Source organism: Neopsephotus bourkii, unplaced genomic scaffold, assembly GCF_033783945.1.
Source record: "Neopsephotus bourkii isolate Nb327-2 ecotype Australia unplaced genomic scaffold, CSIRO-AGI_Nbou_v1 NB_1706, whole genome shotgun sequence".
Taxonomy (NCBI): domain Eukaryota; kingdom Metazoa; phylum Chordata; class Aves; order Psittaciformes; family Psittacidae; genus Neopsephotus; species Neopsephotus bourkii.
The window spans coordinates 894,430-921,592 of record NW_026902180.1 but is presented as its reverse complement, the minus strand read 5'-3'; the positions used below and the strand labels follow the sequence as shown (position 1 = coordinate 921,592).

The window sequence follows — 27,163 nt, the reverse complement described above, 5'->3', positions numbered from 1 at the left end:
TGACAAAGTTCAGGAAATTTAGAATTCGGGAACATACTGTGCAATATTTACTACTGCTCCTCAGCCAAGCATCTCCGCAGCCTGTTGACAAAAGTCTAGCCAGAGGTGTATGGTTAGGCTTGTCTACAACCAAGGATTCATAGCAAAGCATTTTGTGGGGGCATGGGAGAGGGAAGGATGGCAGGAGGCAGGGAGAGAGAGAGTCAAAACCCTATTTTCATCTAGCTGAAAGCTGGGTATAACAGCAGGGAGAGTTCATTGGCATTAGGAACTCCACTGACCTGTTTAGTGAAGAGATTTGGTCTTGGGATAGTTACATTTACACAAGAAGAACAACAGCTTTTACCCCAATTAGTCCTTTGCACAGACGTGAAACTGAACTGAACTCTTAAAAGAACACCAGCTTTGACCCTCTGCCACCATGCTCAAAAACCTAGGCGATGAGGATAGGAAACTGCTTATAGCCTTATCCAGAGGGAAACAGCTGAAGCGCGTCAGAAGTCACTGGCACCACGGTGCATGATTTTGGGGGGTGAGCCGTGAGGGCCAGGCTAGCTGGGTGGGTGGGTGCAGGAGGTCTGCCTGCAGGAAGTGCTGCTGACCTCTAGGGGAAGGACAATGCTCTGGGCCCAGTCCCTGATGCTGCCCCTTGAGAAAGGAGCCTGGAATCTCCCAGTCCAGAGATGAAGGGCCACCTTTATTGTGCCGGGAGAGGAGGATCACAGTGGTCGCTCAGAGGTGAAACACGGCTGGTCCCACTGAGGTGTCCAGGCCGTGCGTTGGGAGTTTGGGTCCGATGTTGCAAGTGGGAGTTGTCTCGCACCCGCGCGGGCCTAGCGGGGATGGAGCTGCTGCCGCTTTCCAGTGCTGCGGAGTCAGAGGACGCTGCCGATGGCCGATGCCTGCTGGTTCTGGGGCTCCTAGTCTCAGGTACTGGCGAGCACTGGGACAGTCCCTCACTGCCTGCCTGTGGGTGCTCCTTTCACCACGTGGCGCTGGCCGTTGGCTTCTCTCCTGCTGTCTTCTGGGCCGCGTGTAGGCAGTTTGGGTGTGACAGTTCAACTGGGAGCACCACGGGGAGGTGTGGCATGGCCTGACTGTTGCAGTGCCAGTGTCTGGTGCCAGGGAACTGTGGCATGGCTATGAAGCCTCCTGGCTGTCAGTGCTGGAGCTGCTGCTCCCTGATGACTGCCGACTGTCACTGCTGCAGCAGCTGCTAGCACGTGCTGCGGAGCACTGGGATAGCCCCGACACAGTGTGTGCTCCTCTTTGCACGTGGTGCTGGTGTGTGGCTGCTCTAACGGCGTCTTTTGCGCCGCGTATTGGGAGTTTGGGCCCGGCGTTGCGAGCGGGAGCGGTCTCGCACCCGCACAGGCCCGGTGGATCTTGAAGCGCTGCCTCTTTGTCGTGCTCTGGAGCCACGGGATGATGCTGATGGCCGCTGTCTTGTGATGCTGCGGCTGCGGCTCGCACGTGCTGGTGAGCCCTGGGACAGCCTGGGCGCAGCCTGTCTGCGGGGGCTCCTCCCAGCTCGTGCTCCTGGTGTGCGGCTGCCCTGGGAGCGTCTTCTGGGCCGTGCATAGGGAGCTTGGGCCCGACGCTGCACACGGGAGCTGTCTCGCACCCGCACGGGCCCACCGGGCCTGTTGCTCCTGCTTCTTTTCAGTCGTGCAGAGCCACGGGATGCCGCTGATGGCTGCTGCCTGGTGGTGCTGCACCCGCGGGTCTCACGTGATGAGGACAGCCTTGGCACCGCCTGACTGCGGGTATTGCTCACAGTGCGTGTTGCTGGCGGTCGGCTTCTCTCCTGCAGTCTTCTAAGCCACGTGTAGGGTGTCTGGGTCTGACGGGTGTACCGAGTTTGGTGTTGCCGTCGGTCAGGCCCAGGGCGGCTGGAGCGGCTGCTGCCCTCACACACTGGGCAACTGTGGCATGGTGCTGATGGCATCTGTCTGCTGCTGCTGGGGCTGCTGGTCTCCTGTGCTTGAGGTTCCAGACTCTGCCCCGATGCTGCCTGGCTCCTGGGGCTGAGGCTGCTGGTCTCCTGTGCCTGAGGTTCTGGAGTCTGCTCTGATGCTGCCTGGCTGCTGGGGCTGAGGCTGCTGGTCTCCTGTGCCTCAGGTTCTGGAGTCTGCTCTGATGCTGCCTGGCTGCTGGGGCTGAGGCTGCTGGTCTCCTGTGCCTGAGGTTCTAGAGTCTGCTCTGATGCTCCCTGGCTGCTGGGGCTGGGGCTTCTGGTCTCTTGTGCCTGAGGTTCCAGTCTCTGCTCTGATGCTGCCTGGCTGCTGGGGCTGGGGCTGCTGGTCTCCTGTGCCTGAGGTTCCAGAGTCTGCCCCGATGCTGCCTGGCTGCCGGGGCTGCTGAACTCCAGATCCAGAGATCCAGGAGAGTGCCCTGATGCTGCTGGGCTGGCAGTTCTGGGACCAGCAAGCTCTAACCTGGCACTGGAGTCTACAAGGGAAAGCAGGAACATTAAGGGCTTGGCTCCCAGGCCTGGGGCAGGGTAGGCCAGAGCTGTGCCCCAGCCCTCCTGGAGCAGATAGGCTCTGCCAGGCCCACACCAGGCACCCACTGCCAGGCCTTGCCTGGCCCCTGGCCCCAGTCCAGGAGCACCCGGCTGCTTTGACACTTACAGGTGCCCTGGCCAGCACAGCTGTCACACTCCCATGTGGCCTCATGGCTGCTCCCCAGGTTGGAGCAGCATCTGTGAGTGCCCACAGCAGCGCAGGAGCAGCACAGGAAGAGCTGCCAGGGCCTGGGGAAAGAAATGGGTTCAGATCTCTAAGGATGAAGTGCCCACAGCAGGGGATTGTCCAGCAGAGCTCTTGTTCTCAGCCCTTCTGCTTCGAGCCCTTGCTGAGACAGAGATCCCATGCCGAGCCCCGGGGTGCATCTTTGGCAACTTACCCATCTGGCTCTGCTTCCTCCCTTCCTCCTGGACAAAGGCACTCCCTGGCATCGCAGCTCTGGTGCCTCTGGTACAGTTCTGCATATGCGTTGTTGTCTTCCCATGCCGCTCCTCTGATGGAGAAAGGAAAACTGATGAGCCCCTGCTGCCTCAGCATAAGGCATATGCAGGCCTCCCCACTCTTCCCCCCACACCCTGTTTCCAACTCCTGCATGGCGCTAAAGCCTAGACTTGGGGGTCAGCAGAGGGCCACAACTGAGGCGGCAGGTCTAGGCGTGGCACAGTGCTGGCCAGGAGGACACCAACCTTGCGGGGATTTGGATCCCCATGAAGAGCATTTCTGCTTGAAACAGCCTCATATTTCGACACAGAGGGCACTTCAAGGAAAAGGCACCAGCACGAATAGCCTGTCTCTGCAGGAGAAACAGAAAGAGCGTGAGTGAAGCTCTGGTGCTGCTGAGAGCCTGCCGTGCCCGGAGCAAGGGAATGACTCCTACCTGGATGCACGCTCTGTGGAACCAAGCACGTTTACATGCTGGGCACACCATGGTCCCGTAGGTCGTTCTGCCTTCAACAGGGTCCATGCAGATGCGGCAGTTGGTGTTCTCTGGAGCCACCAGCTCTTTCTGTTGTGGGCAGTGCTCCCAGCAGAAGGAACTAGGGGAAGAAGGAAGGGATGGGTGAGATGAGAAGTGCTGGGTCCTTCCCTGCTGATAGGGAGAAGGGTAGAGGGGGTACCTGTATGGCAGGACGTAATGGGTGACGCATCCACCCTCCACAGCACAGGGGAGATGGAACCTGCGGTCGCAGCTCACCTCCTGGCAGGTGACGGAGGCCCCGCCCTCGCCACACACAAAGCAGACCTGGAAAGAGCAGAGCAGCCCCCATCAGTGGCAGCCTCAGGGTCTCCACAGCCAGACCCACACTTCGGGGCAGGGCTCAGTATGGATCACAGGCCACAGATCCACCTGGCAGAGCAGGCTCCTGTGCTGGAGCCTCTGTGGAGCTGCTGGGAGCAAGACTTCTGTCCCAGAGCTGGGTGGAAAGGCTGGGATTCTGTTCTTGGCATCTGCCCTAAACTCCCGCAAACCTCTCCTGGCACGAATCGCCCTGATCGTCTCAGATCCTCACCATCTGGGCTGTCTGAGCGACTGTATGTAGAACATCTGCAAGAAGAAATTCCATCTCTCCTTCCTCTTGGGTCCCTTCTGGACAAATGTCACTGGCAAAAAGCTTCAGAAGAGCAGAGACAAGGAGCAGATGAGGGGCACGTGGCAGGGCAGGTGTATAGCAAAGATAAAACCAGCCCCAGAGGAACTCACCAGGCAAAAGTCATGGACACAGAACCAACCATAATTCAATTTTGGCCCGCAGATGTCCGGGTCTGCCTCTGCACGGCCACACAGCACGCATACTGGAGGGGAGAGAGCAAATGCCACTGAGAATGAGCGCCTCCGTGGGGCCAGGGATGCATCCCTGAGGGATTGTCCCCAAGGGTTGCTCTGTCCCTGCCTAGCCGGCTGCTGAGAAGGGCTGGAAGCCTTGGACAGGAAAGGGCACTGCAGGCATGGGTGTCCCGGAGGGTGCGCACTGCCCGGCCCAGCCCTAGTCCCGCTTGCCAAGCAGAGGAGCGGCCCTCCCGCAGGGTGGCTTTGGAGCTCCTGCCTCTCCCTGCCAACGCTCCCGGTCCACGCCGACAGCCTCAGGAGTCCCTCTGCCAGGCTGTAGGACGGGGACTTTGCTCTCACCCTGCCCCATCGAGTCGGGTGTCCTGCAGCTCCTTGTGGAGGTGTCAGACATCAAAGGTGGGTGTTTGGAGAGTCCCTGTCCCAGCAGCGCTGGGGCTTCTTCTCCAAATGCTCCTCTGCTACCTCTGAGGGACAAGAGACGCGGGTGAGCTTGCAGCACAGGCCCAGAGCCCTGCAGTGTGGAGGCCCCTCCTTCTTCGGCAGGCCTCCGAGAGCCCTGTCCCTGCCCTTTACTCCCTGCACCTCACCAGGTCGCACTGATGCACTGTGCCCGGCGTTCCCTTTTTCATAGGCCTGCCCCCGCCACCAGTCACAGTGGCCTCTGTGACATCAGCACCGCTGGCCCGCGTACGCCCCAAGTATGGGCAGGGGCACCCTCGGCCACACACCACCCACTGTGACACGGACACTGCATCACAGGGCTGGCTCTGAAGCACGCAGGCAGGGACCCCAGCCTTTGGCACCCAGGTCAGCGGGGCCCCTGCTCCACCTGCAAGTGCAGAGTCAAAGGCCAGCTTAGGGACGTGGTTTCCTGGTGAACTTGGCAGTGTTTGCTTAACGATTGGACCTGGAAGACCTTTACGGCCTTCTCCAACCTAAATGCTTCCTGTGACTCTCCTTACCATTCCACTATTACTTGATCACCGTTTGCTTACGCTATGATTTTCCTTCAATAGTCGATTCCTTACCATTTGATCATCGCTTCATCATGAAGAAAGCCCTTTTAATTAATCCACCAAAGATGACTTCCCTGAATAATTCACCTGTGACACCAGGACAAACACCACACCGTGTCTGGAGCACAACCTGAGTAGAAGGAAAGGAATGATGAAATAGTTTGGGTTGGATGGACCTTCAAAGGTCCACTTAGTGGCCGGTGTATTGTTTATCCATAAAAATAGAGAAGCCGCTGTTGGTTGTGGCAGTCATCAGGACTCCGTTAAACTCATGCAGTGAGCGCAGCTAAAAGAGGTAGCTAGCAGATGAGCAGTTTCTCTGCTTTCCTTTGAGATCTCCTGGGAACTTCTAGGGCTGCTGGAGAACTGGGAACTCTGCAAGGGTTTTCAGGGTGCTGGCTGCATCTGAGAAGGGATAACTACAGGAGGCCTGTGTGCCAAGTAAAATTAGGATACCTTGCAATCCTCGGATTACAAGTATAACCCAGATATCAAATCTGAAATTAATTTGGACCTGCCTGGCAGTTTTTACTGTTAAATTTTTAATAGAGATTACCATGTCCCTTACTCTTGTTGGGTTTAGGGGTTGTTTGTGTCTTTTGAAGCTTCACTGCAGGTCATTGGTTTATGACTTTGCAAGTTTGGGTTTATTTTTTAATCAGATGCTGGGGGGGGGCGGGGAGGGGGGGGGAATAGTCCAGGAATCTCTCACGAAGAAAAGCACATTTAAAAGAAAAAAACACCACAGACTCCTCAACAGAATGTGCCATCAGGAGGTAATGAGCTCAGATAGCTTAACAGTACTGAAGCAGAGTTAGAATCATTGGGAAGAGTAACTTTAGTGCCTTTGTTGTGTATACTGATAGGGGACGACTGAGGTTCGTACTGAGGAGAAGTACCGATATAGTTTGGGCCCAGAAAAATACCTTCATTGCACACTTCATCATGCATATCAGAAGAGGAAAGATTGGGTTCAGATTTGGGAATATTGTAAGCTTTTATATAAAACACTACATAACAATGGGAATAGTGCTGGCGTAAATACAGCCAACAGATCCAAAAGCTAAAGCATTCACAAAAAGTTCACAAGTTCTATTTGTGCTAAAGGATACCTCTAAAATCCCCAGCATTTTCAACTATCTTAAAGGTGACATTGTCATAGAAAAGAGGAAAATATCAGAATGTCAATACCGTACTTTTAAAACAAAGGTTTTAAATATACATCTGGACGTTTAATCTGCGTCCTTAAGAGAGATTGCTCTTTTCCTCATAGATTGAAACAGAAGATGCAGGAACTCTGGGCCTGCCTTAGCCAAAAGGTTAAGTATAACAATTTACAATCAATCATATAAAAATCCTCCAAGAACTGAATTCCAGTATGCATTTTTTTTTACTTTAATCTCTGAAAAGAATCAAATCAATTTCACATTTACACGGGATCACTTTCTATTGAACTTGTCTGTGGGTCCTAAAATGTACAAGATGTTTATTTGATAGAATCATAGAACGGTTGGGGTTGGAAAGGGCCTGAAGATCATCCAGTTCCAAGCCCTCTGCCATGGGCAGGGACATCTCGCAGTAAACCATGTCACCAAAGACTCCATCCAGCCTGGCCTTGAGCACTGCCAGGGATGGAGCATTCACTACTCCCTTGGGCAACCCGTTCCATCTAAAGCACCTTTATGAAAAGTAAAACCATGGGATCGTTTAATTTGGCCAGGATTTTCTAAAGTATTTTCAAAATAACAGAGGAGCCCATGACTATACACAGGAAGATGCTTAACTCGCTGCATACTCTCTTGCTCCACTTTTAACTACTGAGAAACAAGAATAAGCCTCAAGAGTTCTGCTATATTTCTTCTCCAGTTTACACCGTATCACACTTTCAGGTGCTGCAGGACCAGCAATTTTAGAGTGCACCATCATGTAGGAGAACAAAATAAATTACTATGTCACTAATGTGGTTTTGCTAAACCTAGTCAAAATAACAACTGAGAGAAAACTCCAGGGACTCACCAACAAAGTTTAAGTCGACAAGCAGGTATTCTTTATTGCGCTGCCAGGAGACACTGGGGATAGCTCCTCCAAGTGTGTCTCTCCCAGGCATCAACGAGGCTCCGATTATATTGTCCTTAAACACACATATTCATTAGATTACATACATTACATCATACTTCTTAGACAATGCCTCCTGTATGCATACAAAAATGTGGTAGTAGGCTTTCGGACTCCCAGTGGTTAGTTCTTCATCACTTTGTTTTAGGATCATTTTCATATCAGTAACCACCAGGTGGTTCTGGCAAAGCTTATCTTAGTAACTTTGTTTTCTCTATAGTTGCTAACAAAGCCTAAGGTTCTTGAGGTTACCTATTTACAACCCTATTCTTCAATCAACCCCATTCTTCAATCCACCCTATTCTTCAATCAACCCCACACTTCACAATGAAACAGGCAGTTTGGGCCTTGGGCATGCTCTGTTTTGTCCAAGTTCTCATTTAAGAGGAGGGTATATATCCTTTTAACAGAGAGATGTCTCTAGAAAAAGGTAGTGCCAGAGCAAAACAGCTATGGCTCATACAGCTGCTCGGCAATTCCGTTTCTTGTCAGGAATGACATTCTTTCTAGTCACTAAGGAAATCTCAAGCCAGTCACGGTAAGCGAAATTTGCCCTGGCTTCAGGGTAAATTAAATGTATTTCTCTCGTGAATCTTCAGAGCCTGAAAATGCTTCCTTTCTAGAAAAGCTGCTGCAGATGTCCATCTCTGTTTTCTGCAAGACAGTCTTATCTGAGAACAAGGAACAGTTTTATAAATACTTATGAGCACTGCTGCCCTGAACTGAATCCTGTGTGTGCGCCCCAGGACCGCAGAAGGGGCGGGTACAGCGAAAAGGCGTTGGAGTAGCGGCTCCCCGGCGCCGGCGCTCCCCCCCGCCTGAGCGACGGCCCCGAGTCCGGCCTCTCACAGAGCCATCACCCGGCCACGGAGCGCCCCCTGGCTGCAGCGTGTACTGCCGGCGCATGCGCGCGCGGTACAGGGCTCCCTTTCGGAGCCCCGCCTCTTTGCTCCGGGTGGAAGTGACGCGTTGTCGGCGCCATGGCGGAGGCAGAGGGTGGGCTGCAGCAGGAGGGTGAGGGGAGGGTGAGGGGAGGTTGCGGTCGGGCGGTCGGGCCTTCGGGCCGGCCCTACTTATGCTCTAGCCTCGTTGTCCGTTGCAGATTGCCCAGGGAGCAGCAGTGCCCGGGCGGGTAGGGCCGCCGCCTGCCAGGGCTGTCCCAATCAGGGGCTCTGCGCTGCCGGCGCCGCCCCAGAATCGGGTGAGCGGGGCCTGAGCGGGGGGGGGCCGGCTTTGTGTGTAGAGGGGCTAGTGCAGGGGGCGGAGCCTGTGTACTAAGGGGTGTCTATGGGAGCTTGTGGGAGTGGGGGCGTGGCTTGCCTAAGGGGCGTTGTTTGTGGTGGCGGAGTTTATGGAGGCTTGGCCAGGGGCGGGGCTTGAGCTGGTCGTGCTTGCGCGTCGCTGATCCTTGTGACTGCTGCAGCGGAGCTGTCGGAGCTGCGGTCGCGGCTGCGGGCGGTGAAGCACACGGTACTGGTGTTGTCGGGGAAGGGCGGCGTGGGCAAGAGCACCTTCAGCGCACTCCTGGCTCACGGGCTGGCAGCGGACGAGGCCAAGCAGGTGCGCGGGGCGGGCGGCACGGGGTAGGGCTGCGGCGGCCGGGCTGCGGCGGCCGCCCTCCGGCTCGGATCTGCGGACCCGCTGTGGGTGCGCCTGAGCGTTCCAGGCGGCTGCCAGCGGGGGGCTGGGCTGTGTTCCAGGTTGCTCTGCTGGACATCGATATCTGCGGGCCATCCATCCCTAAAATGATGGGTCTGGAAGGAGAACAGGTAAGTGAACGCTCAAACGTGTTGATTAAAGAATGTCTGCCCAATTTTTCATTAACGTTTTAGGGTCTTGTAGGGTTTATTAGAACTTCTAAAATGACAGTTTATTGGGAAATGGATGTGGCAGTGGGCAAGGAAGTACAGGCAATATGGACAAGCTCAGCGTGATGTAGTCTGTAAAAGAGTTGACTTCTTTCAGGATGACCAGCTCTGCAAGCCAATTTTTGCTGTATATTGGCCATATGTTCATGGCTACATAGAACTTTAGTGATGTCAGCATGATCAGCCCTAAAATATTTTATATCAACCTATAAAGTCATGGGTAAACTTCTTGCAGCTGGGTTGAACAGTTGTTACTCACTTGCTAATGGAGATCTGGTTTTCCTGCAGCTCTTAGCTCAGCTGCTGCAGCACAAGCATCACTGCACCTATTGGCAGGGCAGTGCTTTATGTGTTTTATGTGACATCTGTATTCATTTGCACTATCACTTGATGGCTCTTGTCTGTTCATCTGTTCAGGTTCATCAGAGTGGATCTGGCTGGTCTCCAGTGGTGAGTTGGGGCAGCCCTTGCGGAGAGGCCATTGGGTTCATTTGGGTTGGGCACAGCCTACTATGGGGGGAAACTAATGAGGCGGGGTTACATGGGGTGCTGCTGTTGGTTCTTTTTCTAATTACATAAATTCCCAGACCCTATAGAACTGATAGGCTATATATAAAAACCAAGGTTTAATTTCTTAATAATACTGTATTTGTTGAATAGTTTATGATTTTAAGTATGACTTGTTTACTGAATTTCTTACTGTACTATGACTACTGTGCGTATGCTGTTAAATACCACTGTAAGTCTTTGTACAACTGGATTTTTTCAGTCTGTGAATGTAGCTGGTCAGCATTTTGCAAAAGGTGTAGTTTCTAGTGCCCTTTGATGAGACTTGTGTAGGTTCTCTGCCTTTATTTTCTTCATGGCTCCCCTCCCCACCTGCTTTTTCTACAAGGTCTGGTTTCAGAGTTTGTTTCCCTAGTCTGCCTTTACTGTTCTGTATGTTCTAACTGAGTGTCTCTACTTCTCCTAAGTACGTTGAAGAAAACTTAGGTGTCATGTCAGTGGGATTCTTGCTAGGTAGTCCTGATGATGCTGTCATTTGGAGAGGACCCAAAAAGAATGGTATGTATCAAGTGTTTTTAACGGTAATTTATGTACTTGAAAGATTTTATGTCATAAACACATTTAATTAGTAACATAAATAGTATGGTAAGCTGTTGTAACAATGAGTGAATGGTTACTTCTTTTCTTTAGTTGAACATTCATTTGATGAAAGTGAAGCGCTGTATTTTTGTAAGTTATAGAATCACAGATCAGTTTGGGTTGGAAAATACCTTAAAGCTCATCCAGTTCCAACTGGATCCATCCTGTCCACGGACAGGCACACCTTCTACTAGGCCAAGTTGCTCCGAGCTCCATCCAACCTGGCCTTGAACACTGCCAGGGATGGGGAAGCCACAGCTTCTCTGGGCACCCTGTGCCAGCGCCTCAGCACCCTCCCAGGGAAGAACTTCTGCCTAAGAGCTCATCTCAATCTGCCCTCTGTCAGGTTAAAGCCATTCCCCTTTTTCTGTCACTATAGGCTTGTCAGAAGCCTTAGCAAAATAAGCATTCCTGTAGTTAAGTTGACAAGTCAGCAGAACCTGCAGATCTGGACTGTAAAAGTTGAAAAAGACTCTAAAATTTTAACTACGGGGAGATTTTTTTTCTCTTCCACATTTTTTATCCTTTCTTTTAGGGTTGATCAAACAATTTCTTCGTGACGTGGACTGGGGTGAAGTGGACTACCTGATTGTAGATACACCTCCAGGAACATCAGATGAACATCTGTCTGTCGTGCAGTACCTCAGTGCAACGCACGTCGATGGGGCTGTTATAATCACTACCCCTCAGGTAGGAGAACTTGGTTTCTGTTGGTAAAAGCCTTGTGGCAGTTACAGCCAATTCTTGGGTTAGAGACGGAATGACAGTCCAGACCAAAGGGGGTTGTCATTCCTGGTTTGTCCTACAGCTGGCTGGTTTGTGAGATATGGGTGTCTTGGGGGAGAGGGGGGATCTGAGCAGGTCACTAAATCACTAGGCAGTTCACAGTCAAAAGCTTTTGGGTTGTGCATGAAGGAAAGGCAGGATTTTGCTTTGTTCCTTGAGCAAGATCATAGTTCACATTGTCAATCTGTAATCTGCTCACCAATGGCCTAGTGCTCAGGAATCAGGGGGAAGTATAGTTTTTAAGTGGTAAGATGTGCAGTTTTACACCACATGAAGCCTGTTGCTTCCAGTAGGCAACATTATGATGTGCATTTTTAAAGAAAAAAAGTCAGCGCCTGGAGAGCTGAAAGTCAGCAAACATGTTTTAGTGCTTGATTTGGCAAGGAAGGGGAGATCTAAGTAGCAAAAGATATGTAGCATTTCCACAACAGCTGAAAGAATAAAACGTGAAGGAAGTGAAGTGGTGAAGGCAATACTGGATAGGTGGTGAGGGAAGGAGAGGGGAGCAGGAGAACTGAAAGAGGTCATGCATATATCTGAAAAGTCTGAGGGGATCATGAACTTTTTCCAGTTAAATTTGGTGGTTCTTGTCCTTGCCTGCTCTACTGAGAATCCCAGGGGTCTTCCTGTAAACTGAAAGTGTGAGAAAGTTACCTTTCAAGAACTAAAGATAAGAGATTAATACAGGAGATGAACGTGGCTGAATCTCTGCTAGAGTCCAGTCAGATTTCAAAACAGAACCACATTCAGTGGGCTAGAACTGCTGAACCTGTTCTACTGCTATGTTTAGAATTGTTGCTGGAGCACATAACAGAGGTTCGTGGTCTTCAAAATACAAATTGAACCGTAATAATTCACCATAAACTTCCCTTAAAAATGCTCTAAGTGGGTTCAGCATCCAAATGTTACAGTCACAACAGCAGTGTTTCCCAATGGTTGCAGGAAGTAGCGCTTCAGGATGTTCGGAAGGAGATCAACTTCTGCCATAAAGTGAAACTGCCAGTCATAGGTGTTGTGGAAAATATGAGTGGCTTTGTATGTCCAAAGTGTAAGGTAAGGCTGCCTGCATGCTACAAAGGGTTTTACCATGGCCCCAAACCCACCTTGCTCTCAAAAACCGCAGTATTTAACTCTGATTTTCATGTTGTCCCAGAAAGAGTCTCAGATCTTTCCGCCAACTACTGGAGGTGCAGAGAAGATGTGTCAGAATTTAAATGTTTCCCTCCTGGGTAAAGTGCCTCTAGATCCTCGAATAGGTAAAGCTACCGTAGTGCACTATGCTTAAAACAAGCTTTTTCTCCTATACTGACATTGTTACCAGAAAACCCTGACTTGGACACTGATAAATTAGAATATGAAATATTTTGCCTTAGGTAAATATTCCCTTTTAGCTAGGACATTTTTTTTCAGTCAGAAGTTCCTGGAACTGCAGCAGAGTGTGGTGTGAAAGGGGAAAGTGCTTGGATAACTCCCTTAGCCTGAAACATAATCTTGTTTAAGATTAGATTATGCATCTTTTCAGCTGCATAATCATATCTGAAGAACAGCATGTCTTTCTCTTTGGTTTCATCACCTGGAAGTGCAGACTGAATAAAATTGACACCGCTACAAAGAATAGTATCTTGTGGGTGTTAAGTGTTAAAACTAGTGCTTTAACTTCAGGGTTCCTGGAACCACCCAAGTTCCCTTGTGGAGAGTGGGAAGGCTTGGTTCCTTGCCCACTAGCTGTTACCAATTAATACTTAATTTAACGACATCCAGGAACGTGTCAGTACTTCCAGACTAATGAGTGAAGGTTCCTGCTGATAGTTATTCGTTCATAGAACTGTAAGCTGTAGTTCTCAGTTATATTACTGACATGAGGAAGAGATGCAGGTGGCTCTTTGGAGAGAGAGAACTAGTAGCGGAGTAAAGGATAAAATAAACTTCAGCTTTTCCCATTGTTTTGCTCTTGTGTTTTTCCCTGTCCTTCAAGGAAAATGTTGTGACAAAGGCGAGTCTTTCTTGTCTGAAGCACCTGAGTCTCCAGCTACATCATCGTACAGGAACATCATTCAGAGTAAGTCTGAAAATCATTGTGTTGAATTAGTCCTCCCAGCTCTGAGCACTTCTGCAATAAATATGTGTGTTAAGCAGAATTATGTTGGTTTGCCCCGAATAATAACAACAATAGACGTGTAGTAATTATGAAAGTAACATGCAAATACTAATTCACATTTCTGGTCATCAGTTACAACAGGCTTCTCAAGCAGAAACAAAACTGTATTTAATAACTGGTTACAACATTTGTCTTCAGTCATTAGTTTTGTTTTCAGAAAAGATGTGTGTACTTGCCCTCACAGAAATGTCCCAGGATTCTTTATCAGGCCTGTTACAGCTGAGTGTGACACAGCTGGCAAAGTACTGCCTCCACTTCTAACTGTAATGGCACAAAAACCCCATACAAAAGCTACCTGAAGAGCTGGGGATGGACAGTTTGAAAAAATACAATGGCTGGGAAATTCCTAAAGCCATTTCTACTGTGATAAAGGCCCAGCTAGTGGTGTTTGTATTAACAGGGAACAGAGTAAGGCAGCAGTAATTAACTTGTGAAGTGCAACTGAAATATTATTTATATTACTTTATCCCTGTCTTTGCAGGAATTCAGGAGTACTGTGATCAACACCATCTTCCAGAATAAACGATTATTTAATCTAGGAATGGAATAAAAATGTAGTTCCTGTTTAATTATAGAAAAATAACTTATGCCTTGATATAATAGAAGGAATGTATTCTTTTTGTATATTGCAAATAAATTCTTAATATAAATGTTCTTGCCTTAGGTTCTTTCCGTAGTTGAAGACTCCTCTAGTTCATAGGTGGTCTCAAACCTTGCTACAGTGCTGTAAAACTGAGTCTTCAGCTGGGTTGCTTAGGTGCAGTCTGCATCCTTTGTCGTCGTATTAACAGCCTGAACATGCAGCTGGCGTTTGAAGACATGCGTGCATGAGATTTTATTTAGAAAATCGAATATAAAATACACTTCATTGGTATGGGGGTGTTGTATCTAATGTATCTGCTACACACACGATAGCATGGGGTGTGACACCTACTTGCTTGTGCTTTAACTGGATAACACCATTTCAGTGGAAAAGATTGTATTTTGAGTGAGATTCAGTGCAGTAGTGTCTTTTCTTTTTACAATTGCCACCAGTTTTAAAGTAAAAACCTACTGGAATTTAGGTGAGTTAATTATAGTACAGTATTTTATTTATTACAGGTATCAGAATAGGGTTAACGTACTGTAACTACATGTAACTGGCTGCTCCACGCAAGTACTCTGTGAACTTGCTGAGTGACTTTTGTTCTTCCTTCTACGTGACGGTAAGCCCGAACACTTAAAAATAAGCATTTAGTATCTTTGAGAGGCCATTTGTGATTATAATTCCTCTCTGTTCTTATTGAGGAATCAAAGGTTTGAGAAACCAGCATTGTGTTCCGGGGGGAAAGGCAGTTTGGTTTTGTTTATTGTAGTTCTAAAATAAAACAAATGAGCATAGTTTTCCAATTCCATGCTAATTCTTGGTTAAAATAATCCAACAGTTGGGGGTTAGTTGACAGATGTGTTAGTGTGCTCTGTATGAACTCCAAGCATTGGGTTTGTGACTATACAAACCACTTTTTGATGAAACTTGTAAGTAGCAAAGGCTCTAAACCTTTCAGAATCTAAAGACTTGAACACAAATGACAAAATCATGATTTCATGCAGGTATAATTCTAGAAGAGCTTTACTTAAATACTTTCCTATGAAGAATAGTTTTCACAAATGAGTGTTTTTACTATTCATCCTCCTTGTTCTTCCTTATTTGATTATCTAGTGCCTGTCTTCCCATGTTCCTCAGTGCAGTCTCCTGCCATTCTCCTCGTCTGTCCTGTAGGATGAAGACAGGACATGAGTGTGTCAGCACCCCTAGTATGTAGGAATCTTATATAAGAATCAGGGAAGAGCCAGGTGGAAGCCTGAGGGTTGAAGATGGGTCCCCCAGCTGTACCTAACCAGATGCACTATGAGACCTCAGGAGGCACCTCTCCAAAGGCTTAACTTGGAGAACGTTCTTCATGGGGTTTGGAAACAACTCAGCTGGGGAGCTACAGCAGGCCTCCAAACACAGAGCAGGGTGAAATGGAGTAAGGCTTAGTGAAGGGTCAGGACATCTCTGCCAGGGTTATTGCAGGAGCTAAGACCTGGGAAGAGCCAAACCTAACAGTGTGGGGCAGGTTGATATGTGGTACTTCATGGGTTGTAGCTGACAGACCAACTTGGTACTTACTCTTGGGAACATCTGCTGTGACAAAAAACCTTGAGGTTACTCTGCTGTTGCTTTTTTGTCCCCCTAATTTGCAGTGGATGTAGCCATATAAATTAGCAGTCTGAAGGGAGATCCCAGCTATCACAAGAGCCTGTGGACAAACAGAAGTTGAGCAGGGATAAATATACCGCTATATACAGACTATGTGTAGAATATATATATATACAGGTGTGTACATGTGTGCACATACGATTTAGCTGTAAATAAATGCTACAAGAGGGGGACAGTCCTTCCAATAATAAAAGATCTTCAAACAGATCCAATCATGTCAAACACCATAGTTCCTTTCTACAAAATGTCTCTTTATCAAAACACTGATACATATTTATTTTGTCACTCTGTATCTTGAAAGATTTCATTACTTTCCTAAAAGCACTTAATCAAAAAGCACCTATTGAACAGATTCCATAATCATTCCACTTTTGTTAAGCCTGATTTGTATCTGCAAGTTTCACATCCAGATACATAGCAAACCTGCAGTCTTGTTTAGCTGACAAATGCCTTATTAAATACAAATAAGATCCTGTAACTTGCAGATTTCCAAAGAGGATCAATAGATAGGAATCAATATCTAGCATTATTAGGCAGTGAAAATAATCTGATACGTTTGTGGTACTGTAGATTTAGCAGCAGGCAGAATCTATTTGATTGACTAATGAAATAACTTACTGAAGTTGTTTTTCTTAGCCTCAGCAACAGTTTCCTTGGAGCTATCATATCTTCCATCTGTGTAACTTGCCTTTTGCAACCACCTGAACAACCTGCATCCAGTGCCAGTTAGGGTTCCACCTCCAACCAGCAAACAAACTGGTCCTAAAGATAAAGCTGGAGTGGTGGAGAAAGACTGCGGTTTAATTCGACTATTGCTTGTTTGGCTGTGCCATTCAGGGCAGCAGAAAGTGGTTAATGATATGCAATTGATTCATACGCATAGCTAAATTTCCCGTTTCATTTAATAAAATGTAATCTGTTACTGGTTATGTAGCTGCACATCTCCAAGACGCTTTTTATCTTTTCAAACTGTATTAAGAACTGTAGTGAGCAAGGCTAGGAACTTGACAAAATGAGTTCTACGGGGATTACCCAGACACTTCATGTCTACAGGGGAAAATGTGAAGATTTCATAGAAAAAGATATCTTAATGCAGTTTATGGAGCAAATTTCCTTTTGTAGTTAGAAAAATACATCATGTATTTATTTTTTTTTTTGTAGGATAGGTTGCTTATAAATACAGTAATTATAAAATACATACTGACAACTGAATTTATCAAGGTTTTAAGCACTATGGTGTTGATTCTTTCAAAAAGGAATGGTATCGGAGACTTATTTTTAAGAGCAAGTAACACTCCAGTCCTGAGGTTATTTAAAAACCTGAACACCAGCATCACTGGTTTGCTTTTTGTCCTATTCTGTTAACTTTCTTTGACTGAATTACGTTGGGGAAAGTTGGTTGCTACACTTAAAAAGAAGTCCACAATTTCACCAGCCACTTCAGGTTCTCAAGTTAGATGAAGGAGCTGACATCTAACAACCTAGCAGAAGTGGGGCTAAAAATTAATCTGTTCCAGAGTGCAGGGCTTGACTGCAGAAAATTTCTTGTGATCGCACAAAGCTGTTACTAGAATTTTTGTACTGTTACGAGTTCTGTACTGGTTCAAAGACTCTTGTAAAACCAATAGATCTGGGGTTTTCTCTCTGTCAACACTTTCTGTCAGCCACAGGTCTGTCAGTACCCTCAGACTTACCAGCCATTTCAGCTTCAAGGAGAACAACGTGCTAAAGAAAAACATGGTCCAAATAACTGGACAGATAATGAGACCAAGCCAAAAGATTCGAGCTTCTGCTTCAGTTGAGGCAGCTATTGAAGGCACCTAGAAGAAAAATTTTTGAAACCACTAGTCACAAAGACAAAAGCCACAATAAGTAACAAATCAGCAGAGGAGGAGAAATAGGTAAGATTACATCTTTGCCTAAATTTCACTTATATGCATAGAAGGAAGACTGAATAAGCACAGAAGCAGCTAATGCCAGGTTTTCTGCCTACTGCCCTACCATATGTTGACAGCTTTTTCTTTTCAAAATGTTCTGGTCTTTGTTCACATTTGAATGAATTATTCCTTTTGTCACTAATAGCTCCCACTAACACTATGGATCAGTAGTAGTATTTTAAGGTCTAAGCTCTGTTACACTGACAATTCGTTTTTAAACTTCAGAAATACTAAGTTAACTGTGACATTAGATTGAAACTTCACCAAGGCCTTAGAGCAGTGTGAAACAGAAGATAGCGTTACAAGCAGAACTTCAGTGCGAGTACTTCACTGTCTGTAGTGTAAATTCATGACAGGTGCCCTGTTCACAAATCAAAAGCATGAGGGGGAAGGGCAGTAAGTCTGGAAAAAAAACCCTCAAAGCAGATTGTAAAAAGTCCTGGTTGCAGGTATCTTCAGGTCAACACAACTCCTGTCTTTCTATACACTGAAAGTCTCACTGTTAACTCCTATTACCTAAAAGATACTAAAGAAATTGTACAGAAGGTTCTGATCTTTTCTAGAAGACCAGAATTCAAAATCTTACTCCAAACCTCAGACCACTCAACCACCACTTGTGCCAGCTTCTGAAATACAAGCTTCACAACTGGATAAGAAAACCCTGGGGACTCTTCCACTCTGAAAACCAAAAAGCTTTTTAGTTCATTTTCAGTATCTTGAATTCTCATGTAAAAATAAGACTCATCCATCCATCTTGAGGCAGACAGTGGCATCCAACTTGTAAGTACAATTTAGTTACTCTATCTCACCTAGGAAAACCCCGAAAGACACAATAATTACAAGGTGTCTTTAATTTTCTTATGTACTCTCCTAACCAGTGGTGTTGCAGAGGTCCAGAGACTAATGTTCTATGACTTCATAGTTACAGAAAAAGACAGATGTTCTGGATAAATAAAACAGTTTAATCACCTGTGTCCCAAACTTCTGACAAATTACCCAACCGGACACTGCACTAGCACTGACTATTTAGGAGGAAAAAAAGTCAGTACACCTGAGGACTCTGCGCCTAAAAGACCTAATTAACTTAATTAAGCAAGATTACAAAAGGCTGTAATCGTCCTAAAAGAAAGGAGAGAGGAACTGTGGTAGTTGGAATATAAGAATTACTTTTCTTCTAGCTAAATCTCAGCAGAAGGTGGGATTTCAAGAGTGAGCCCCTGTTGTGCCAACATCACCCGAGGAATTAGCTGCCTATTGTTGCTAAGTGATTTGGAATATTTCTAAGCAAATATACCTGTGAAGCAAGAGAACTTAAAGTTGCTAGAGGACTAGCAAAGAAGGTGGGGAATGCCTGATGCTGAAAATTAAGAGAATTGCATGTAGTCCAGGACCTTGCCGAGACAATGTATTTCCTACCAATAAGCCATGACAAAAATACAATCCACTCTAATGATATGTCCCTTCTGGGTGCTGATTTTACATAAATCAAGCTACCATTCGCAAGAAGGCTTTAGCTTATACAGCTGAGTCAACTTTGTACTTCTAGGCTAGAACTAACAAACTGTAGGAGGTGAATTAGGCTGGCTCATCTCAGTAATTTTGAGGTCAGGTCTTTTTATGGATGCTGTTGCTTTTAACTGCTAAGAAAGCTCTTGTCTTGCCTTGACAGAACTAAGAAACTCGGAAGGTGCTCTACTTTCTTTGCTTCCATGCAGGCTAGCCTATGTTTTGGGGTTTCAGTTGCAGTACGTTAACAGCTCCACACCCTCAAAGGTGCGCAGCCCTACTGCGGGTTGCAGTTTTGCTCGGGCACAGAGCTACTAGAGGGCACTCTAGGCCTGCACACGGAGAGTACCCACTCCACACCGTGCTGCTACACAGGCTCTGTGCGCAGATGGACTGGCTGCAATGAATTCTCCTAGTGAGTAGCACCTGAAGTGGTGTTCCGCCAGGCTCTTGCCGGAATGGGGTTGTGGGGAGCATGATAGCAAGTGAAAGCAAAAGCCTGCAGTCTTGACTGTGACAGCAATGCCATGCCATTTCAGAGCGTCTGCTCAGGGTGTTTGGGGGAGCACTGGCAGTATCAGAGTCCTCTGCGATCCAGGTTCTGTTCCCCAGTATATTCCATGAGCATTAATAAAATATTAATTTTACCAACGTGGATACAAACTATTCAGCATTGCTTTCAACATAGATCTTTCCTAAAGAGGTTTCTGCACTGGGATTGACTATGAGTAGATATGTTTATTATAAGATATTCTCACTGGAAAATAAAACTACCAAAGCCATTTCATACCATTAATACCATGCTATGAATTTTATTTTGCTGATGCAAATGGTGACGATGTTGCGAGTCTGGTTCTGTCCTAAATGTTTCCAGGATGTAACAGTCCAGGGGCTTGCAACAGAATACTTACAGTATCTTCTACAAAAGCTGGATAAACATAACTATTACAAAGGTGCTCCTTGGTTACTTTATTTGACTTGGTACCAGCTTCACAAGCTTTCCTATGGATTCTGTTTGTCCTGTGCCTACTTTTGTTAGCAGACTTACCCTTTTTGCTTCAAACACCCAGTGGCTTTTTCCATCTTCATCAATCTGGTTCCACCAACGCAAACCAACCAAGAGTCTTCCTGTCACATTCTAGTGACAGAAACAATTATTTACATTAATCAGTAGCGTAATTCACTTTTCAGACTAACAAAAAAGAAAGGTATGTCTGAAAATCATGCTATTTTGGAGCTAATTTTAGTATTTTATAAAAGCTGTGTCAGCTTGAGCACAACAGTCAGTAAGGATGGATGAGTTCCCACAAATTTAGAGGCCTGCTCTTTTCCAACAAGATAATTAGTACAATATTATTGATTTAGGTAAGAAATTATAGGGTGTATCTTTTCTAAGTCAGTTAGTTGGAGAAGCCCTCAGTAAACAGATTTCCTCAGTAGGATAGGAGAACCGCAAACAAAACTACAGTGGAAAAATGGATGATAGAACTGTGAGGAATCAAGCAAACAAATTAAGAAAATATTTCTGCACCTGGTTGAATACTAGGTTTCAGTATATTGAATATACAACAATACTTCAGTCCCATACAACTTGTTCACATGTCCCTCAGAGGTTGGTGTTGGGACCGAATCTGTTCCACATCTTTGTCAGTGACGTGGGCAGTGGGATTGAGTGTGCCCTCAACAAGTTTGCTGATGACACCAAGCTGTGTGGTTTGGTTGACAGCTGAAGGGTAGGGATGGGATCCAGAGGGACCTTGACACGCTTGTGAGGTGGCCAATGCCAACCTCATGGAGTTCAACCAAGCCAAGTGCAAAGTCCTGCACCTGTGTCAGTCCTGCTACAGGCTGGGCAGAGAATAGACTCAGAGCAGCCCTGCAGAGAAGGACTTGAGGGTGTTGGTTGATGAGAAACTTAACATGAACTGGCTTCAGTGTTCGCTTGCAGCCCAGAAAGCCAACGTATCCTGGGCTGCATCAAAAGGAGCGTGACCAGCAGGTCGAAGGAGGTGATCCTGCCCCTCTACGCTGCTGTCGTGAGACCTCACCTGGAGTACTGTGTACAGTTCTGGTGTCCTTAACATATGAAGGACATGGAGCTGTTGGAGCAAGCCCAGAGGAGGCCACGAGGATGATCAGGGGGCTGGAGCATCTCCTGTATGAACACAGGCTGAGGAAGTTGGAGCTGTTTAGCCTGGAGAAGAGAAGGCTGCATGGGGACCACATAGCAGCCTTCCAGCATCTGAAGGGGGCCTACAAGGATGCTATAGAGGGACTCGTCATTAGAAACTGTAGTGACAGGACAAGAAGTAATGGGTTTAAACTTAAACAGGGGAAGTTTAGATTGGATATAAGGAAGTTCTTTACTGTGAGGGCAGTGAGGCACTGGAACAAGCCCCCCCCCCAAGAAGTGGTAAATTCTCTGTCCCTGTCAGTGTTCAAGGCCAAGTTGGAGAGCCTTGGGTAACATGGTCTAGAGTGAGGCGTCCCTGCTCATGGCAGGGAGGTTGAAACTGGATGATCTTAAGGCCTTTTCCAACCCAAACCATTCTGTGATTCTCTGTGGAGCCCCTGGGGTTCTAGGCTGGCCTGAGCTACCTGCCTGCATGTGCTTAGGGCACCGATGCCATAGCTGGGCTCCCAGGATTCTTCTGCAGTTCCTGTATGCTGCATCTGGGCACAGTATTGTGACTTTGGACGTCCTTTGGCATCCACTACTGAAAACCACTACTACTTTATTTCTGCATTTTTTTAGGGGGGAAAGCATACAAACAGCTCTACTGCAAGCAAGGTGATTTTCTCACCATATTAGTAGCTCCCATCAGGCATTGAGAACATGGTGATACATACTAGCCAAGATATGTAAATGCCTTAATGAAAATGGACTAGACATTTAATGAATTAACAGATCACAATATCTTTGTCACTTCTGACAGTATACGCTTTTTTGCTTTATTAAATAGTACACAGAATCCTTCAAAGGTAGTTACTATTCAGGGACATCTTACCTTAACTGACCAAAAGTCAAAGGATAGAAGGAGGAGAATAGTGACAAAACAGGCAACGAAGCTGTTGCTGAACCAGTCACACAACAAGTAGGTGACAATGGCACTCACTCGGAAAAACAGGTGGAAAAAGGTAGCCAGTGGGTGCCTAGAAAAAAACCCCAAACACAGAGCACTTAGGAAGTTACGAGACAAGAAGGAATGTTACAGTATTTGCTAACAATGTAGTATAACACAACTATTTCTAGTTGTGGTTCTTTTTTCTGTAGTAGTATTTTGGTGCATAGCTGGTATTATTTCATATGTTAATGTCTATCTTCATTATCTAAGCAATAGTATTTCCAATAGGCAGCCTTCAAACTAAAGCTAGAAGACGGAACATGTTGTTCAAGTCAAAACTTTCTCAAAGACAGAACAAAATAGTCTTTCACCAGTTTCTTTAGTAATGCATGAAGAAATTTAGCGATTGTGTTCAACATTGTACTCTAAAATCCTCATTGCTTCATTAAATAAAAGAGAATTGCAAAGCACAGAAGAATTAAAATGTATCTTATGCCTTTCAGAACTGTTTTGAAAACAGGAACTCTGAAAAAAAATATTTCAAAAAATAGCTGCTGGTTATAAGGCAAAATTAATCTCCATATGTAATGTCTGAAACCAAACCCCTCCTTATACAGAGGGAGTACAAGCTGGGAACCTAACAGTTCCTATTAATTAATGTTCATTAATTTCACTAGATATTTGTGCTTTGCTCATTAAACAAAATTTCATCTGTAACAAAATAAAGGGGAATTTAAGTGGAAGCAGCAGCTCTATAGCATGGAATACTGGCCTGTACAGTGAGACAGGGGGGTTGCAGAATGCTGTAATGAGCACAGGACAATTTTCAGGGTAATATGCCAAGTGCAAAAATTTATCCTGTACAGTTGGGTTTATGTTAGTTTGAAGTGACAATTAGCTAGAGGCTGTTTCATTTAAGTAACTTCTTCCCTTGAAACTGTGTGACTAAATCTTGTTTTCTGAATAGGGTTTATTTTTTAAGTCAGTGGTTCCCTCATCTAGCTCCTCTACCACTGTAAACAATAACAGTAGTATGGCCTAGGTCATAATTAACTATTCAACTATTAAATTTGTTCTTCTATTATTGTGTATAATAAAATGATACGTATATATGTAATTATAATTACTTATTACAATATATTAGAATGAGAAGTAAGTTATAATAGTTATATCTAGGTTGTAATATTATTATTCTATAGCTCTTTAACTGTCCTAGTAATCATATTTTCTATCATGGCAATACTGTGCTTGTAGTACTGCACACGCATCACTAGAAAAGCAAGCATGAGGCCCAGCTGTAGTTTATATTTACTCTTGATCAAAATCTTTTTTCTGACTTAAAACTAAACGTGGAATTTTAAATAAAAGGAGCTTTTTCTGCCATAAGCGGCTAGGTGGGTGGGTGGAGCAGAGGGAATATTTTAACTGTCAAAACCAGACTGTCTTGCTACTTCAGGTATTGATCTCAATCAAGAAGATAATGAGAGTTCACTGAGTCAGTGGTATTCTGTCAATACAAGCTTTTCAGAGATCACAGCTCTAAAGCTCATCAGGGTGGACTGAGCTTTTATAACTGTATCAGTGCTTCAGATTTGAAAGTAACTTTAGTGCTTCATTTTGAAAGTCAGATGATGAATGATTGGATGCTAAATCAATACCAATCCAATATCAAACTTAGAAGGTTGTTTACTAAAAATAAGCAATACATGAGCAAAAGGCTCACATTTCTTACAGCACTAAACTCTTTATTGAGACTACAGAGTATCAGTCCCTTGCAAGTATATGGCTAGCAAAGCCACAGACAGACTTGCAGGTTCTTGTCCTAGGGGAATAATATGGAGATATATTAAAACTTGCATCTCATTCTTTGGACAACTCTCTTGATCTCAGAAAATGTCTACCTATTTACACTTAAAAAAAAAAAAAACAACATAAATCCTGAAACTAACAGAATCCAGTAAATAAACTGTTCACTTCCTCAGTTAACAGAACAAATGTTTTCTTAATTCACAGCCATCAGATGAAATTTATAGCTCCTATCATACATGAACAGAATTTCTGATAAGGAGATAATCCCAGATAGATAAAATTGCCTTTAAAACCTGAAGCTAAAACTTCTGCATCCTTTTTGAAAGAATAAGTTTTGTAGCTTTTCTTATGCATTTATATAGAATTTAATTGTACTTTATAAAATTTTTTTAAAGCTAATTTCCAGAAGTATGATGACATTAAGAAATCATTGTATAAACTAACATGATTTCTTGTACTAATGGAAGTCAGTATAGGCTTTAAAACATGGTAACTTTGGTTTTTGCCTGCAAATCCAGTAATGAATAAAGGTAGCTAAAATTCTGCACTGGCTCTGTTTGACATATTCACTCCCGGAAGCACAGAAACCCACGTGCTTGGACTTCTAGTCATCCTGCTACATTTAAATCCATGTAGTATAGACCTGGAGTCCGGAGGCTAAACGATTACCATTTATCTTGTTACAGTAAACTCCATTCAGTTGGCAAGCATGATGCTTATCAGGATAGAAATGAGCTGTTATGAATTTAGTTGCATCCTATATTAAGGAATCAAATTGGATTAACCCTAATGTATACCACTGAACCACAGGAGAATCATTCCCAGTACCTGCTCAGAAGTGCACAGGCAGCACTACATGCTGCTTTTCGTACCTCTGTCTGGTACTTGAGATATATGTAGGCAAATTTTGAACAAACAGGTTATCTAGCTTGATTATGCTGTGTTACCTGAGTGATCTGAAAAAGAAGCAATCATATATGCTCGTAACTGTTCCAGATCAAATGTTGTGGTACTGAAATGAACTGCAAAGATGGTGTAAGTTAGCTTTTTCCTAATCTTCTTATGAAAGTAGCCACTAACTAAATCACTAGCCACACATCTTTTGCTTTACTTGCAGATACCTTGGAGAATCACAAAAGCACAACTTGTCATGCAAATTCTAACAGAGTTCAAGACAGATGAAATTGGGATAAAGTTAAAGACAAATGATTGTAACATGTTGTTATGCCCTCTAATAGGACAATGAAATTCAACAGCACATTGGGCGTGTTCCAGACTTGTTAGCACAAGATTCTTCAGAAACATGAAAACAAACTTCTGTGTGAACAATGTAAGGAGTTTCATTTCTGTATTCTATAGCAGAAGCTTTTTCAGTATGAGAGTATCTTTTAGTATTCTCACAATGAGGGTAAGAAAGAAGAGCAGTCTCTAATGAAATAAGTACCTACACAAAGTGGATCAATGAATACTGTGGTTTACTGATACTTTGCCTGTCTACATTATTGGGTAGAGTGAACCAGTAGGAATGGATCTCCAGAGTAAAGTAACTTGTGCTGTAGAGCTCCTACAAACATTTTGGGGTGGTTTCACTTCATGCTAACTCCCGTCTGGTCGCACAGACTGTATCTGTGGCTTGCACACTCAAGATACTCCTAAACTGTATTTCCCAGTTTAGTCCAATCCTTTCCGCTGTCTTCTCCAAGACTGCACCAAAATATAATTCTTTGTTTAAAAACTGCTGCTGCTAAAGCACAGAAACAAAGCAATTCCAGGAATGATAATCTTGTACTGTGGCTGACTCCTCATGTAGTTTCAAAGTCCAATGCACTGGAAGGGCAGAAATGCCTCACCAGGCTCTAGTAAAACAGAGTAACTGTATTGTAAAACTATGTGATTGCTTATTTGTGCATGTCAGATAACATTTATGTTAGGCTTAACATCTCTTATTTTTCCTTGTTCACACTGACAAGAAATATTAACATTGTCATGGTCCAGAGTAAACTGGGGATGGTGGAAGGGCAGAAATCAATGTAAGTCAAAGCTGATTATATACATTGACTAGTGCATGCATATGTATAATTTCTTTTGACATAAAACTTTCCCCTTTACATCTTTGACTGGAGGCTCTTCAAAAGCCAGTGATGGAACAGCAGCTCTGTGGGACCTTGGTGTGGACAGAGCTGCAGAGTGACACCTCTGGGAACCTAAAGGAAGACTGCTTTACCCTGAAGGATCAACGGGTTGGGTTTTCTCAGGTAACAGCTGCAGAGGTAAATTACATTATAATCCTCATAATATCACATATCATGATAGGAGAACATGACAGTTTTATTTTGAATAACTTGATGTTTCCCTTCAGCTGGGTGTGCAATACAATGCCAGAGCACTCTGCTGCACAGCTTGTTTTGCTGGAGATGTGCTCTCTCGAATTCTCTAGCTCGAACAAAAACACTGCTTGGTTGCTGGGGCTTTTTCCGTGATATGTCGGCCACGGGTGTGTGAAATCTCCGTTTCCAGTGGCAGGACGATGCCTGGCGTGCCGAGCAACCGGGCTCACTGCAGCAGCCTAGCACTGACCGGCCTCCCGGGCACACACCTCAGCCTCCCCAGCCAGCCTGTTCCTGCGCTTGACCACCCTCCCTGTAAGAAACCGGAATTCAATGTTTAAATGGCGTTTCTGTGTTTCAGTGCGCCAGTCCAGCCGCAGCAGCAGGGGATGCCCAAGCCCAGTCACCCCAGGCGGGCGCCGCGGTGCTGAGGCCTCCGCGCCGGGCCCGCCTCGCTCCCCGCGCCGTTACCTGATCTTGGCTTTGCGCAACGCCAGCTCCTCCTCGCTCCCGAAGTCGAGGGACACATCCTCGGTCTCGTCCACCAGCGCCTGCTGCGGGGAGCCCGTCAGCGGGGAGGGACCGGGGGAGCCGCGCCGCCGCCCCCCACCCCGCACCGCCTGCCAGTGCCTCTACCTGCTTCATCCTTCGCCTCAGCCGCACCGGCCCCGCAGCCCCGTTGCCGGGCGCGGCAGTTGCCAGGGTCCGGGAGGTGTTTCAGGAAAAAGGGTCCGGGCTGCCGCCTGCCCGGGGCTGTCCGCGAAGGGGCCGGAGCTCCTCACCAGGGCCGCGCTCGGGGCTTGACTGCGCCTCGGAGCTGGGCTACCACAGTGGAAGTGGTGCCCGGCAGGCAGACCTGCCTCTTCCTTTG

The 27,163-nt window shown here is 45.9% G+C and overlaps 3 protein-coding genes across 3 annotated transcripts; 1 reads left to right on the top strand and 2 right to left on the bottom strand.

The window, feature by feature from the left end:
* Positions 1–1,263: 1,263 nt before the first annotated feature.
* On the bottom strand, positions 1,264–1,783 carry LOC133224560 (zinc finger Ran-binding domain-containing protein 2-like; the record flags this gene model as incomplete). Its single annotated transcript, XM_061376118.1, has 1 exon — positions 1,264–1,783. A coding segment is annotated over one exon (486 nt), but the record flags the coding sequence as incomplete, so codon positions are not given.
* A 6,645-nt stretch (positions 1,784–8,428) lies between these two features.
* NUBP1 (NUBP iron-sulfur cluster assembly factor 1, cytosolic) lies at positions 8,429–14,056 on the top strand. The gene is made up of 11 exons (XM_061376107.1): positions 8,429–8,462; positions 8,551–8,649; positions 8,872–9,008; positions 9,149–9,217; positions 9,734–9,766; positions 10,291–10,381; positions 10,998–11,152; positions 12,191–12,301; positions 12,402–12,504; positions 13,224–13,307; positions 13,888–14,056. Exons 1-11 carry the CDS (start codon positions 8,429–8,431, stop codon positions 13,926–13,928), a joined length of 957 nt encoding a protein of 318 aa, XP_061232091.1. The 3' UTR covers positions 13,929–14,056.
* Positions 14,057–14,997: 941 nt separating this feature from the next.
* Positions 14,998–26,937, bottom strand: TVP23A (trans-golgi network vesicle protein 23 homolog A). The gene is given in 7 exon segments (XM_061376109.1): positions 14,998–15,159; positions 15,559–15,688; positions 17,343–17,468; positions 20,140–20,229; positions 22,100–22,244; positions 26,764–26,873; positions 26,875–26,937. Coding segments are annotated over 7 exon segments (726 nt in total). The 3' UTR covers positions 14,998–15,097.
* Between the last annotated feature and the right edge of the window lie 226 nt (positions 26,938–27,163).